The sequence below is a fragment of the Crocuta crocuta genome, unplaced genomic scaffold, assembly GCF_008692635.1.
Source record: "Crocuta crocuta isolate KB4526 unplaced genomic scaffold, BGI_CrCroc_1.0 scaffold234, whole genome shotgun sequence".
In the NCBI taxonomy this organism is placed as follows: Eukaryota; Metazoa; Chordata; class Mammalia; order Carnivora; family Hyaenidae; genus Crocuta; species Crocuta crocuta.
The window spans coordinates 506,993-521,548 of NW_027529647.1; the positions used below are offsets into that span (position 1 = coordinate 506,993).

At 51.5% G+C, this 14,556-nt stretch overlaps 1 protein-coding gene across 1 annotated transcript in view; it reads left to right on the forward strand.

The window, feature by feature from the left end:
* Positions 1–14,556, forward strand: part of PPL (periplakin) — a 47,200-nt gene that overhangs the window by 15,015 nt on the left and 17,629 nt on the right. The window contains 3 exon segments of the mRNA XM_077762755.1: positions 7,707–7,806; positions 13,217–13,371; positions 14,096–14,216. Of these exon segments, the coding sequence (XP_077618881.1) occupies positions 7,707–7,806; positions 13,217–13,371; positions 14,096–14,216 (376 nt within the window).

The following is a 14,556-nucleotide window of genomic DNA, read 5'->3' on the forward strand; positions in this document are numbered from 1 at the left end:
GATGCCTGTGTTCATTCTCTTTTCCTTCCCATGTACTCCATCTGTGGTGTCTAGATGACCTGAGGGCCACCTCTGTCCCCACTTCTCTGCACAGCACCCCTGCTGGCCTGCTGACCGGCTCCCTGCATTGCTGCTGACCTCCTGGGCCGTGAGTGGCCACCTGTAAAGCAGGTTGGACGGTGGTTATTGAGTTTCTAACTCCTGGTGATAGAATGGGTACCTGATGCCATTTACGGCTCTCAGCCTCTCTCCCTGCAGTTCTAAACCTCCCAGTACATCCTGGGACACAAAGAGGTACCTGTTCCAGGCTGGCACCTGCAGGCTCAAACCCAAAAAGCCCTTGTTTGTCCCTCAGCGTGTCCTCAAACCCAGCCCAGGGCTTTGAGAACATGCCAGGTGCCCCCTGACCAGCCTGCACCCCATTTTTCCTTCCTTGTGCCAAGAGTCTCATTTGCAGACGAGACCATATACATGGGGCACCTTGTCACCTTGGACAGGACTCCGGCCCTCCTGGGCTCATGCCAGACTGTGGCTTCCTCAGCCCAGGAGAAGAAAATGAGGGCTGATTCTCAGGAGGAACGGGCCAGAACCTGCCAGCGACCCCCACCTGCTTGTGCAAGCCACACGGCAGCACCTGGGCTGGGCTAAGGGGGCTGTTGTGGGGACAGCTGAATCCTGAGCCCCACCAGCTTTTCCCAGGTGGGGTCTTGGGCCATAGCATCCCACCTCCTCCCTGCCTGTCCGCAGAGGGGTGTCCTGGACGCCATTCTTATCACCAAGAAGCATCTACTCCTATAGGGGTTTGCCAGAAAACCCAGAAATCTAGAAGGAAAGTTTTCTTTAAACTATAGACTGGGGCTTCCTGGGTGGCTTGGTTGGGTGAGCCTCTGACTCTTGGTTTCAGCTCAGGTAATGATCTCGAGGTTTCATGGGTTTGGGCCCCACGTCAGGCTCTATGCTGACAGTGCAGAGCCTGGTTGGGATTCTCTCTTTCCTTCTCTCTTTATCCCTACCCCACTCACACTGTGCTATCTCTGTCTCTCTCGAAAATGAATAAATAAACTTAAAAAAAAAAGTGTTAAACTATAGACTTGTTTCTGATTCCCCAGTTTTCCGGTAATGTCCTTTTTCTGCTCCAGGACCTCACATCGAATTTAGCGGTCACATCTCCTTAGGCTCTTCCAGGCTAATTCCTCAGTCTTCTTTTATGACCTTGACACTTGGGGAGAGGGCTGGTCAGGTGTTTTGTAGAGTGTCCTGCAGTCTGGGCTTGTCTCCGGCTCCTAGCCCTGAGATGGACGTCATATATTAGGAAGGGTTCCTTGGAAGCAATCTTGTGTCCTCGCTACCTAGTGTTGGGAGCTCCACACTATCAACATGACTTCTTTCCTCTCCATCGTGAAGTTACTGATTTTCAGAAGGAACTTATTTTACAGGACCCCACACCACTGGCAAGCAGGAGTCCGTGTGCATAGCTCAGGGAGCAGTATAAAGGCTCAGGTGCATTGTGAATGCCCCCCCCTCCCCAACACCGTGGGCGGTAAAAGTGCAATGATTACGTGTTGTGTGAATGAATGGTCATCCTTACCATTAGTGAGGTACCATTAGTGAGCCCCTACAATGTGCTGAATAATTTGAGTTTCTTCACTGAACGAGTACCTGTTGAATGTCTCCTACGCACCAGGCAGTGGTTAGGCGCTGGTGAAACCAGGGACACCCCACTCGTGCACCAAATGACCTCTGATTGCTTTTGGGACTCTAGAGGCTACCCTGAAACTTGATTCAGGTGTTTCCCGAACTGTCCCTGACCCTCCCCCACCCACCTCACTCAGCTAAGTAGGATGGACTCTTCCCATTTCAGACATAGTGAAATGGAGGCTCAGGAACATAAAGTAGCTTCTCCGAGGTTCTACCAATGGTTGGCACGGTCAGGATGTGAACCCTGTCTGGCCCCATATACCGGCTACCCCTGTATGACCTTGGATAGGGGCCTTTGCTTCTGATGGCCACGGTTTGCTCATCTCTGTAATGAGCAGGTGGGGCTGGATGACTTCCCAGACACCTTCTAGTGCCAAAGGCCACTGCCCTGAGAACCTGTGTCCGTGTAAAACTTCTGAGTAAGTAGAAGGAGGCTGGGTGTGTCCCTCTCTAAGCCTGTCACTCAGACCTGCCCCCCTTCTCTGGGGTGGGGGCACCTCTGCTTTCCTGGCTCAGCCGGTGATTGTCATCTCCGTGGGTGAAACAAGACCGGATGAGGGTGGTGGGGAAGGGCTGTATCTTGGTCTCCATCAGTCGGGCTGATGCCCTGTCTGGCTGCCCCGGTGGGGCTTATTAGTGAGATGAAAAGCTGGACCTGCCAGGCCAGTTTCCAGCCCCCGTAGCATCTGTGCCGTGTCTCTGCTGGCCCCCAACCTGCCCACATTCCTGCACTCCTGGCAGGAGGCTTGGAGCTCTCAGAGGGACACTGAGCGCTCTCCCAGCCAGAATACAGGATCCTATGGGGCTTCTCATTCCGGATCCAAACCCACAAGGCCGAAGTGCTAGGGCTGTGCCCCAGAGACCTGGGTTAGAAGCCCAGCTCTCCTTGTTTTTTGGTAGTGGGACTGTGGCCAAGTTACTGAATCACTCTGTGCCTCAGTTTCCCCATCTGTAAAATTGGAGAACTGTGCTACTTCAGGCTCTGGTAGGATTAAAGAAGCTAATCTATATGTGACTTGCTTAGCACCCATGGGCATGTGGTCGACACTGTGCGTGTTAACTAGCATCTTCCAGGCAGCTGGGCATAGCCTGGAGCTGGTCTAGCTTCTGTGGAAAACAGGATAAAAGGCAGGAAGGCTCAAGGGGTTGGGGGAAGAGGAAACAAGTCCCCATCACTTAGAAACCGCACTTGCCAATATTTTTGGTATCAGATTTATTTATGTATTTATTCATTTACTTTTTAAATGTTTATTTTGTTTTTGCGAGTACACAAGAGAGGGGTAGGGGCAGAGAGAGAAGAGGGGAGGGGCAGAGAGAAAGGGGAACAGAGGGTCTGAAGCGAGCTCTGTGCTGACAACAGAGAGCCCGATGCGAGGCTCGAACTCATGAGCCGTGAGATCTTGACCTCAGCCAAAGTCAGACACTTAACCAAGTGAGCCACCCAGGTTCCTTGGTATCAGCATTATTGAGACATAGCTCACATACCATACCATTCACTCATTTAAAGTATACAATTAAATGGTTTTTAGTATATTTATAGAATTACACAACTATCAATACCACAACCAATTTTAGAACATTTTTGTCACCCCAAAAGGACACCCCATACCTTTCAGTGCTCACTTGTCAGCCCCCCACTCAGCCTGGGCAACAACTAATCTGCTTTCTGCTTCCATGGATTGGCCTATTCTAGATATTTCATATAAATGGAATCATACGATACATGACGTTTTGTGTCTATCTCCTGTCACTCAGCACAATGGTTTTGCAGTTCATCCATGATATAGCAGGTGTCGGTGCATGCTTCCTTTTTACGCTGAGTAATATCCCATTGTATGCCACATTTTGTTTATCGGTTGATGAACATTTGTGTTTTCATTTTGGGGCTCTTGTAAATAGTGCTATTATGAACATTTGTGTTTGATTCCAGTTTTTGTGTGGACCTATATTTTCATTTCTCTTGGGTAGATATTTAAGAGTGGAATTGCTGGGTCATGTGGCAACTTTGTGTTTAACTTTGGTTTTTACATTATGTTTATTCCTTTTCTGAGAGAGAGAGAGAGAGAGAGAGACAGATAGACAGACAAACAGAGCCCAAGTGGGGGAGGGGCAGAGAGAGAGGGAGACACAGAATCTGAAGCAGGCTCCAGGCTCTGAGCTGTCAGCACAGGTCCTGATGCAGGGCTCGAACCCAGGAACCAAGAGATCATGACCTGGTACATGGTAGGACGCTTAACCAACTAAGCCACCCATGTGCCCTTTAACTTTTTTTTTAAGTTTTTATTTTCTATTTTTTGAAACAGAGAAAGCACAAGCTGGGAAGGGGCAGAGAGAAAGGGAGACAGGATCTGAAGTGGGCTCCATGCTTACAGCAGGGAGTCTGATGCCAGGCTCGAATCCACAAATCATGAGATCATGACCTGAGCTGAAATCAGATACCCAATCAACTGAGCCACCCGGACACCCACTTTTTGAGGAATTTCCAGACCTTACAAAGCAGCCGCACCATTTTACAGTTCCCACCAGCTGTGAGCAAGCGTTCTGATTTCTCTGTATCCTTGTCACCAAATCATTATGGTCTGTCTTTTTTATTATTACCATCCTAATGGGTGAGAAGTGGTATCCCATTGTGGCCTAGGGCACTTGGCATTGTAAATTAATTGGTTACATGTCTTGGATGTGCTGGCAGCCTTGTAGGATAGTCACATGGGTCATTTAAGACACAGACTTGGGGGCCTGCCTGGGTTGGAATTCTGGCTGTAACATTTAATTACCATGTGACTTTAGGAAAGTTACTGAAACTCGTTGGTCCTCAGTTTCCACATCTGCAAAGTGGGGATAATAAGATGATTACCCACTGGGCCAACACCTACCTCACAGGGTTGTAATGAAGATTAGGTAAGAAATGAGTGGAGAGCCTGGTGTATGGAAAGTAAATCTGAGCTCATACTATTTTGGTGATGGCTGTTGCTGGAGGTTGGCTTGCGATCTTTCCAGTACCCTGTGAGGAGCTGTGAGCCCCGTGTTTGACGAAGTGGCCTCTAGAGCAAGACTGCCCTGGGAGAGAGTCCTGGGACCCCATTCACAAGCTGTGTAACGCTGAGTAGGCATCTTGACATCTCTGAACCTTGGTTTCCTGTAACCTATCCGTAAAGGGACACACTAGCTTTTCCCAGAGCTTAGGGTGAGGATGTCACAGGCAGTACCTGTGAATGTGCCTGATGTCTGGTGAAGCCTGTGCAGTGTCAAATTATCGTGATGCCCTTGTGGTCATCCCCTGGTAACAGATGGATAAACTGAGGCACCTCGAGGGAAGGTGCTTGCTTGAGATGGTCCAAGCAGAAAATGGCCCAACTGGACTTGGAACCAATGCCTTTCTGGCCAGAAGCTCTCCCCGACCCTCCTTTCTTCTGTGCCAGGAACACCGGGTTCCCGGGACTGGCTGTCCCACCCCTCCCCTGCCCCCTTCTGGTGCTGGGCTTTGGCTGGACTAAGGGGCTGAGGTGGGGTCCAGATGGCGCGTCCTCACACTGCCTGATCAGCGAAGGGCCTGCTGTGGAGTTGGCCTATTGTCCTGAGTTGGGGCTGGGCCAGGCCAAAGGCTCCCACCTAACCCACACTGCAGCTTCCTCATGCTGGCTTGAGCAGTCATGGGTTAAATATTTGGGTTCAGACTCGCTCCATCTGACTGCAGCAGGCCAGGCTGAGGGTCAGTGGTTCTGTGGGCGGAGGGGCCTGGAAGTGCTCATGTTCCCCTGTGGTCTGACCAGGGGGTGGGGGCTGTGGGCTCAGCCCGTGACCTGGCAGCCCGTCCTTACTCAGATCCTCTACACATAGTCCCTCCTTAGCCTTCCTTGCCTTCTCTCCTGAATACCACTTTTCTCTGCCGCAGGACTGCTCAGAGCCTTTATTGGCTCATGGACTTCCAGAGGGGCCAGGTTTTCTGAACTGCCTTGACTGACAAAGCCTTCATTCTGGGAGTGATTTACAGGACTGGACTTCCTGGGACCCCACTTGAGGAAAAGCTGCCTCCTTGACTGACTTAGCAGAGGGTGCAGCTGGGTTTTGTTTCTTTCCCCTAGTACCTGTGTGTCCAGGGCTGGCACAGAGCAGGCTCTCAGGCAGGGTTTGAGGCACGGATGGACAGGCTATTGGGTCTGTTTGCTGTGCCAGTCTCTGACCCCTCTCCTCGACTCTCCCCACACCCATACCAGTAGTACCTGCAGTGCTGGACCTCAAAATCTGGAGGGTATCAGGGTGCCCTGGAGACCTGTATAAGCAACAACAATATTAATACAGCTTCCTGTGCCCAGCTCTGGGGATGCAGATTCACAGGGTCTGGGTTAGTGCCTGGGAATCTGAGTGTTTCATGCCATAGTAGGTGGGTCCCAGGCCTTGATTTGGAAGTTCCACTTTGAAGAGGGGGTGGCCCCCTTCTGCTTGAGGGTCAAGAGCCCTGGCCTGGCCTACCTCAAGGGGACCTCTTCTCATTGAAGACTTCTGCCCATGAACCCCAAACTCTTCCTCATTCTTCAGAAACTAGCCACCATCACCTCCTCCAGGAAGCCTTCAATGACTAATCCCATCCCCCTCCAGCCAGCCCGGAGGCTCCTCTGAGCATCCCTAGCCTGTCTCAATCTTATGACTATTTCTATAAATGCTGATTTCCTCCCCATCTAGGGGGGTGACCTCTCAGAGGGTGAGGCTTTGTCTGTGTGCAGTGCTGGGCCTGGCATATAGTAGGTGATTAATGTGTGCAGGTGAAATGAAACTTCTGGGTTCTTGGCTGCTTGTGCTCCCCTGTGGAGTCAGTACAAAAGGGGTTTTGATGGACATTGGGGAATTAAATGCTAATCTTGACCATTACTGACTGGCTGGGTGACATTGGCCAAGTTGCATTCCCTCTCTGGTTTTTGTTTCTCCCTTTGTTGAAAGAAAACAACAGGGGTGGGGCTAGACATCCCAAACAACAGGGGCGGGGCTGGACATCCCAAACAACAGGGGCGGAGCTGGACATCCCAAACAACAGGGGCGGGGCTGGACATCCTGCAGTAAGACTCCCTAACAACCATAGTCACAAACTTTTGAGACTGAATAGGTGCCCAGCTCTTTGCTTGCACAAATTCCCTCCCGTTCCTAACACCCTACCCAGAAAGGTATGCAAAGTGAGAAAACTCTTCAGATTTCAAGTCTCAGTTTGGTGCTAACCCCACCCTGACTTGACCATGATACATGCCAAGCTCTGCTTTTCAGCAAGAGAGGCAGGCTCGGGCTTTGATGTGTGCAGGCAACCAAGCGTCCAGCTAGAATCTAATGTCATTTTATTTCCGTGGAGTGTATCCTGAGTGCATAAAGTACCAGGAGCTTGCATGAAAACTTGGGTCCGAATGTTCACAGCAGCATGACTCCTAATGGCCCAAAGGTGGAAACAACTCAAATGCCCATCATCTGATGACGGGATAAACGAAATGGGATACGTTCACACAGTGGGGTCTTACTCAGCCCTAAAAAGGAATGACATCTGCTACAATCTGGCTGAACCTCAAAAGTCCCATGCTAAGTGAAAGAAGCCAGACATGTTGTATGAGTGCATTTGTATGAACTGTCTAGAAAAGGCCAGTCTATAGGGACAGAGAATAGACTAGTGGGGGCTGGGGGAGGACATGGGGAGTGGCTGCTAATGGGGTTTCTTTTTGGGTGACAAAAACGTTCTGGAACTAGATAGTGATGATAGCTGTATAACCTTGTGAAAACACTAAAACCCACTGAATTATAGGCTTTAAAAGGTTGAATTTTATGGCATGTGAAATGTATCTCAGTAAAAAATAGGAGGGAAAACACAGTAATGGTATTGTGCCGCCATGGAAAGATAGAATCCCTCGCCCACTGTGGCCCCATTTCTATGGCTTTAGTGATGGGGTAGGGGCTGGGGGGGGACAGAGTATGGGCAGCCAGGCTCCCTTGGAGGCTGGGGTGACCCTCGCCCACCTCCTGTCTTGTGCCTGCAGCATCTCTAACAAGGAGCTGTCCGAGCTGATTGAGCAGCTGCAGAAGAATGCCGACCAGGTGGAGAAGAACATCGTGGACACGGAGGCCAAGATGCAGAGCGTGAGTGCCGCCAGTCTTGTCTGACCCACTGGTTCTCACCTGGGGGGTGGATTCTGCGCCCCACCCCCGGAGGACACATGGACGCACCTGGAGACATTTTTAGCTGTCACAGCTGGGGGCGTGCGGTGGTCGGGCGTCTAGTGAGTGGAGGCCAGGGATGCCAATAAACTCCCTACAGCCCACAGGATGGCCCCCCACACAGCGACCCAGCCCCACGTCAGTACTGCCAAGGCCCCCAGTTCCTGCAGCTTATGGACCCTGTGTGGAGGAGAATCATGGTCTCAGGAGCCAGGCCTTGCTTGGGATCTCAGCTATGGCACTTACTGTGTGACCTTGGGCCAGTCACCTTACCTCTCTGTGCATGTGATTCCCTCTGAGAGGGAAAGAGCGATCATCCCCAGCCCCTGGGCTGCTGTAAAGATCCGATGCGATTAAGCAGGTGCCCTGCAGGGCTCAGTATTATCCATATCCTTGTTCTTGTACTACCCCTGCCTCTCCTCAGCTCCATGCGATCCTCCTTTTTCAGGGAAGAGAGAGAAAGTAGCCGGGAAAATCATGTTTCCTGTCTGTGTCTCAGTTTCCTCCTCTGTGACACGGGCTAACAGCTGCTCTGAGCCGTAGTCTCCTGAGGAGTCTGTACCGTGCGGGACACTGGCGTGCACTCGTACCTGAGAGCTGCCAAGATGATCATCTCCTCTCTCTCTCTTTAAAGTTCACTTTGAGAGGGAGAGAGAGAGAGAATCCCAAGCAGGTTCCATGCCATGAGCACAGAGCCCCATACAGGGCTTGATCCCCAAACCCTGGGATCATGAACTGAGCTGAAATCAAGAGTTGCACACTCAACTGACTTAGCCACCCAGGTGCCCCCAATCATCTTCTCTTTGAAGCCCCCACCGGCCCAGTGTGGTTGAGCTTATTCCCATTTTGTAGCTGGAGAAACTGAGGCTCAGAGAGGGCAGGGGTGACTAGTCAGTGACAGAGCTAGCCCCAGAAGCATCCCAGAGGTGGGGTTGCCAGATTTAGCAAATAAAAATACAGAATATCCAGTTAAATTTGACTTGGAGAACACCATATAGTCTTTTCATATATGTCTCATGTACTGTTTGGGATATACTTATACTACAAAGTTATGCATCGTTTATCTGAAATTTGAACCTAACTGGATGGTGTGTATTTCATCTGCATTCCTGCCCAGGAGGGTGGCCAAGAGGTGGGTCCAGAGGAGTGGAGGATGGAAGGTGGACAGGTCATGAGGGAGCTGCCCCTCCCTGTGACCATGCAGGTGTCCACCCACCCGAGGGCCGATCTACAGGGACGGCGCAGGTGGGAGTGAGAGAGAGAGGTGTGGGGAGAGAAGGCGGGAAAGGCAAGTGGAGCTCTCTGCTCCCAGCCAGGGGCCTCCCCTGGCTCATCTCCTGTGCTCACCTGCCCATCCCCCAGCCTTTACCTGCCACAGTACCCCCTCACCCCCACCCCAACCACGACACCTTTTCGTTCAGGCTGCAGCTCTGTCCCAGCTCTTCTGCTGTATTTTTTAATTTTTTTTTTTGTTTTTTTTTTCTGTTTGTTTTATTTTTGAGAAAGAGACAGAGTGTGAGTGGGGGAGGGGCAGAGAGCGAGGGAGACACAGAATCCAAAGCAGGCTCCAGGCTCCGAGCTGTCAGCACAGAGCCCAGTGCAGGGCTTGAACCCATGAGCCACAACATCATGACCTGAGTTGAAGTCAGACGCCTAACAGACTGTGCCACCCAGGCGCCCGAACAATCTCTACTCCCCTCTTCTCACGGCGCGGTGCTATTTTCTTTCCTAAATGAAAACAGCTTTTTGGGTGTGTCCATTTTTTGTCCTAATAAAAGGAATATGGGTTCATTACAAATATTTCAGGACCAATAAACAAGTATAACGAAACAAATTGAAGTCATGTATAATTCCACCACCAGAGAGATCGATCAGCTATTAATATTTTGGCGTATCTTTTGACCTTTTCCCATGCATACACATGGGTGTGCGTGTGTGAATAGGAGGGTCTAGTGCTCTCATTTTATTTTCTTAATGACTCACAGTAACAAGGATGTACTTGGGGGATAATTCTGAATAGTTTTTTAACTTCAAATGAACAAACCTGAAAAAAGAAACCATGCTCTGATGACCATAGGAACTAATCTCTTTCGTTTCTTTTCTTAACTTCCTTCCTATCATTTCTCAGAAGACATCACTATTCATTTTATTAGCCAAAAGTTCTCTTGAACTTTCCTGTTTTCTTAAATTGAAGTGAGAGTCACATAACGTGAAATTAACCATTTAAAGCGTACGAGTCAGTTGCATTTATATACCTACCGCCACCATCTGTTTCTGAGACATTTCCATTCCCCCAAAGGGAGCCCCATACCCAAAGCCGGTCACTCCTTTCTGCCCTTCCCTACAGTCCCAGAAACCCTAATCTGATTTCTGTGTCTGTGGATTTACTTCTGTATATTTCATATAAACAAAATCGTACAATACGACCACATGTGATCTTGTATGCCAAACTTTTTCAGCAAAAAAGCTGAAAGAATTCCACAGAGAACATCCATATTTCTTTTCTTTTTCTTTTCTTTTTTTTTTTTTTTGTTTCTAGGAGAGAGAGAGAGACAGTGTGAGCCGGGCAGGGTCAGAGAGAGAGGCAGTCACAGACTGAAACAGACTTCAGGCTCTGAGCTGGCAGTCAGGACAGAGCCCGACGCGGGGCTCGAACCCACGAACCGTGAGATCATGACCTAAGCGAAAGTCGGACGCTTAACCGACTAAGCCACCCAGGCGCCCCAGAACATCCATATTTCTAACTCCTGGATTCCACCAGTAACATCTGCTAGATTTGCTTTATCACTCATCTGACCATCAACACGTGTGTAGTTTATTATTTTTTTAACTAAAAAAAAATCTTAACACTTTTTTTCAATTTTTTAATGTTTTATTTCTTTTTGAGAGAGAGACAGAGCATGAGAGGGTGAGGAGTAGAGAAACAGGGAGATACAGAATCAGAAGCAGACTCCAGGCTCTGAGCTGTCAGCACAGAGTCTGACACGGGGCTTGAACCCACAAACCACCGGATCATGACCTGAGCTGAAGTTGGATGCTTAACCCACTGAGCCACCCAGGCACCCCAGTTTTTGTTGTTGTTGTTGTTGTTTATTTGAGAGAGAGAGAGAGAGAAAGGGAGGGGTAGAAAGAGAGGGAGAGACAGAATCCCAAGCAGCCTCTGCATTGTCAGCACAGAGCCCGACATAAGACTTGAACTCAGGAACAGTGAGATCATGACGTGAGCCGAAATCAAGAGTCGATGCTTAACCGACTGAGCCACCCGGGTGCCCTGTGTAATTTATTAGATACATCAGTCCATATTATTTGTTTTTACTTGTAAAAACCTTTTAACTTTAGCCATAAATTCTGTAAGGTATATAGAATTTGTGCCCTACGTGACCACTGCTCAGGGCAAGACAGAACGTTTCCCGGAAAGCTGGCTTGTGACCTTCCCAATCCACATCCCCCAGAGGTAACCACCATGCTGACTTCGATCACCATCGATCTGTTTTGTCTGACTGTGAACTCTTGAACTCCTGCATGGCTAGCTGACATCTCTCAGCTAGAGGTCCTCTTTCTCATCCCAGCTGGCATGTTTCTAGAGGGCTTGCATTCCCACACAGAGCACTTGCATGAATGAGGTAATGATTAATTTACTTCCCCCTTTTGCAAAATTAATCTTTGACCCTGTAAGTGCCCAAGAGAGCTGCAGGTCCGCTGGAAATGAGAGTGGATAAAATTCCATCCAAGCCAAGAACCGTGATGCTTTGTGGTGGTGGTGGTGGTTTTTAACTGGCCCCACCCAAGCCCCTCCGGGCGCCAGGCCCCATTGCCCCTCAGCCTTCCTGGAGGTGGGCGGGGACAGATGGGCTCAACACCTTTTCTTCTTTCCCCTGAGGGCACTTTGGATCAGGCACCACATCACCTCCATTCACTTCTTTTTTGTGGTGCGGCGCCCGTTTCCAGAACATTTACACACACACACACACACACACACACACACACCCAAGTAAGATCCCTTGTGCTCATTTACAGTTAGTTCCTGACTCCACCTGAGCCGCTGGGAACCACTCATCTACTGTCTGTGTGTATGGATTAGCAGATCCAGGACCGTTCACGCAAGCGCAGCCCTACGCCATGTGGCCTTTGGCTTCTCTCGCTTTGCAGTTCCCGAGGCTCATCCCTGACGGAGCGTGTCGGGGGCTCCATCTTTTTACTGCTGAGAAATTCCTCAGTTCACTTGGACGCCTCTTCCTTATTCCCATGGCAGCGACGGGGCCACTGAGACCCAGCTGGGGAGGGCGCTGGCCCCTCTGGGGGCCCCATGTTACTTCCTGTCTGTCTTCAGCCTGGTCACCAGCCTGTCAGCACTTCCCCTGGGGCCCCTGGGGCCGCGCATGGCCGTGTGGCTGGGCTATGTGAGTTCACAGGCTGTGTTTAGATACCTGCTGTCCTGACTGCCAGTTCATTGTTCTTCCCTAAATAAGCAGAGACCCTGGGCTCCTCCGAGACACTGATTGTACCTCCCAAATATCCACCTACTCTTTTTACGCTCACCATTTCTGCAGATGCCACCCCAGCATCCACCACCCTCAGCTCTCACCTGGCCCTGTCACAACTGCTGACTTCACTGTCTTCCTAGGCTCTGCTCCTGCCCTGTACAGCCCCAAGACATTGGCTTTAAGGATACAGGGCGGCCTTTTTGCTTGGTGCCCTTCCCACTTCCTCCTCCAGCCTGTCTTCCAGACACATGCTTGCCCTTTCCTGCCTCAGGGCCTTTGCACAGGCTATTCCCACTGCCCAGAACATCTTTCATCCTTAGTTCTTAACTTGTATCATCACTTCCCAGGAGGCTCACTGACCACTGGATCTTAAAGCAGGTCCCCAGGGCGCCTGGTGGCTCAGTCCGTTAAGCTTCTGATTCTTGATTTCAGCTCAGGTCATGGTCTCACGGTCATGAGATGGAGACCCGCATGGGGCCCTGTGCTGAATGTAGACTGCTCGGCCCTTCCCCCGTGCTGACGTGTGTGGTCTCTCTCTCTCAAAAATGAAAATAAATAATAGGTGTCTGTTGTGCCACCTCTGGTGTGTTTCCTTGGTAAACACCGATGTGCATGAACTTACAGTCACCTTTGCGAAGTCTGTCTACCTGGTGGTCTCCCCGACTGGGCTGGGCAGGGCTGTGCCCCTTCACTCGCAGCTATGTCCCGGAGCCCCCCAGAGTGGGCACTTGGGCTGTTTGTTGAGAGGCAGAGGAGAGGCTGGGCAGGACCAGCGAGCCCCGTGCTGGCCTCTCCTCCCGGCCCTCCCACTCCCGCCGCTGAATCCCTCTCTGTCTTGACTCTCCCAGGACCTGGCCCGACTGCAGGAGGGCCGACAGCCCGAGCACCAGGACGTCACCCTGCAGAAGGTGTCGGACTCCGAGAAGCTGCTGTACGTGCTGGAGGCGGACGCGGCCATCGCCAAGCACATGAAGCATCCCCAAGGAGACATGATTGCCGAAGAGTAGGTCCCCTCTGCGTCCGGCTCCTGGGGCAGGGCAGGACGACTGCAAGCCTGCTCGAGCCCGCAGCCCAAGTCAGGATTGACTGAGGGATAACTGGATGCCAAACACTCCATGTTATCCTCATGACGACCCATCTTGTAGTCAGGGAAACTGAGGCTCAGGCTGACGTCCCCTGCTCTGGTCAGTGTGACCACAGCTCCTGACCACCGTGCTGTCTAACCTCCAAGCTCTTGAGCATGCTCGCACACTGCCCGATGCCCTTGCCAGCTTCCCGTGCTCACGCTCTCCCCTCAGCTCAGTTGCAGAGAGATGGGCACCCACGGTGCCTCCCGCCTGGCTCTGCGCTCCCACCCGGGCAGGGCCAGGGTCTCTTGATGCCTCCACGACCCCCTGTGCTGTTCCTGTCATGGCCCACCCCACCCCTCTGTTCCCGCTCGATGGTGGACTCCAGAGAGCATTGAACCTGATCGTTTCTTCCAGAACCTTCTATGGTTCAGGGCACATAGTAGGCCCTGGAGAAACACTGATAGGGAAAGAAGGATGAGGGAGGGTGTTAGTGATTGGCCGGAACCCGAGGCCACAGGGTCACCTTGTGCTTCCAGGACACTAAACAGAAAGCCCCAGATGGGGGTCTGGGGTGCAAGGCCCCTGCTGGGGTAGGGGTGTGGGCGGTGGGCCTTCCAACCAGCCCCATTGACTGGGATGGCCACTCTCCCCACTTAGCATCCGTCAGCTGAAGGAGCGCGTGACCAGCCTCCGCGGGAAACACAAGCAGATCTACAACCTGGTGGTGAAGGAGGTAGACCCGCAGGTCAACTGGGCAGCGCTGGTGGATGAAAAGCTGGTACGGCCCAGGCTTCAGCTGTGCGTGGGGTGGACCCCGCCATTTAATGGGTACCACGGTCCTGCCTTGGAGGGTGGTGTTCCTGAGGTCTCCTGACGCCTGTGTCAGTGAGAAGGTCAAGGCTCAGAGAGGTGTAACATCTAGCCCAGTGTCACACAGCGCAAGTGGTGGAGACTCGAACTGTCCTGGGATTGTTCTCCAGCTCTGGTGGTTGGGGTCCCGGCTGGCTAGGAGGAGCGGCCAGATTTCTGGCTGGCTGCTGTCCTTCCTGTGCCCCCCGCCACGGAGAAGCATGGCTGCTGGAGCCAGTAGTCGTCTCCCAGCGGCCTGACCTGGCCCA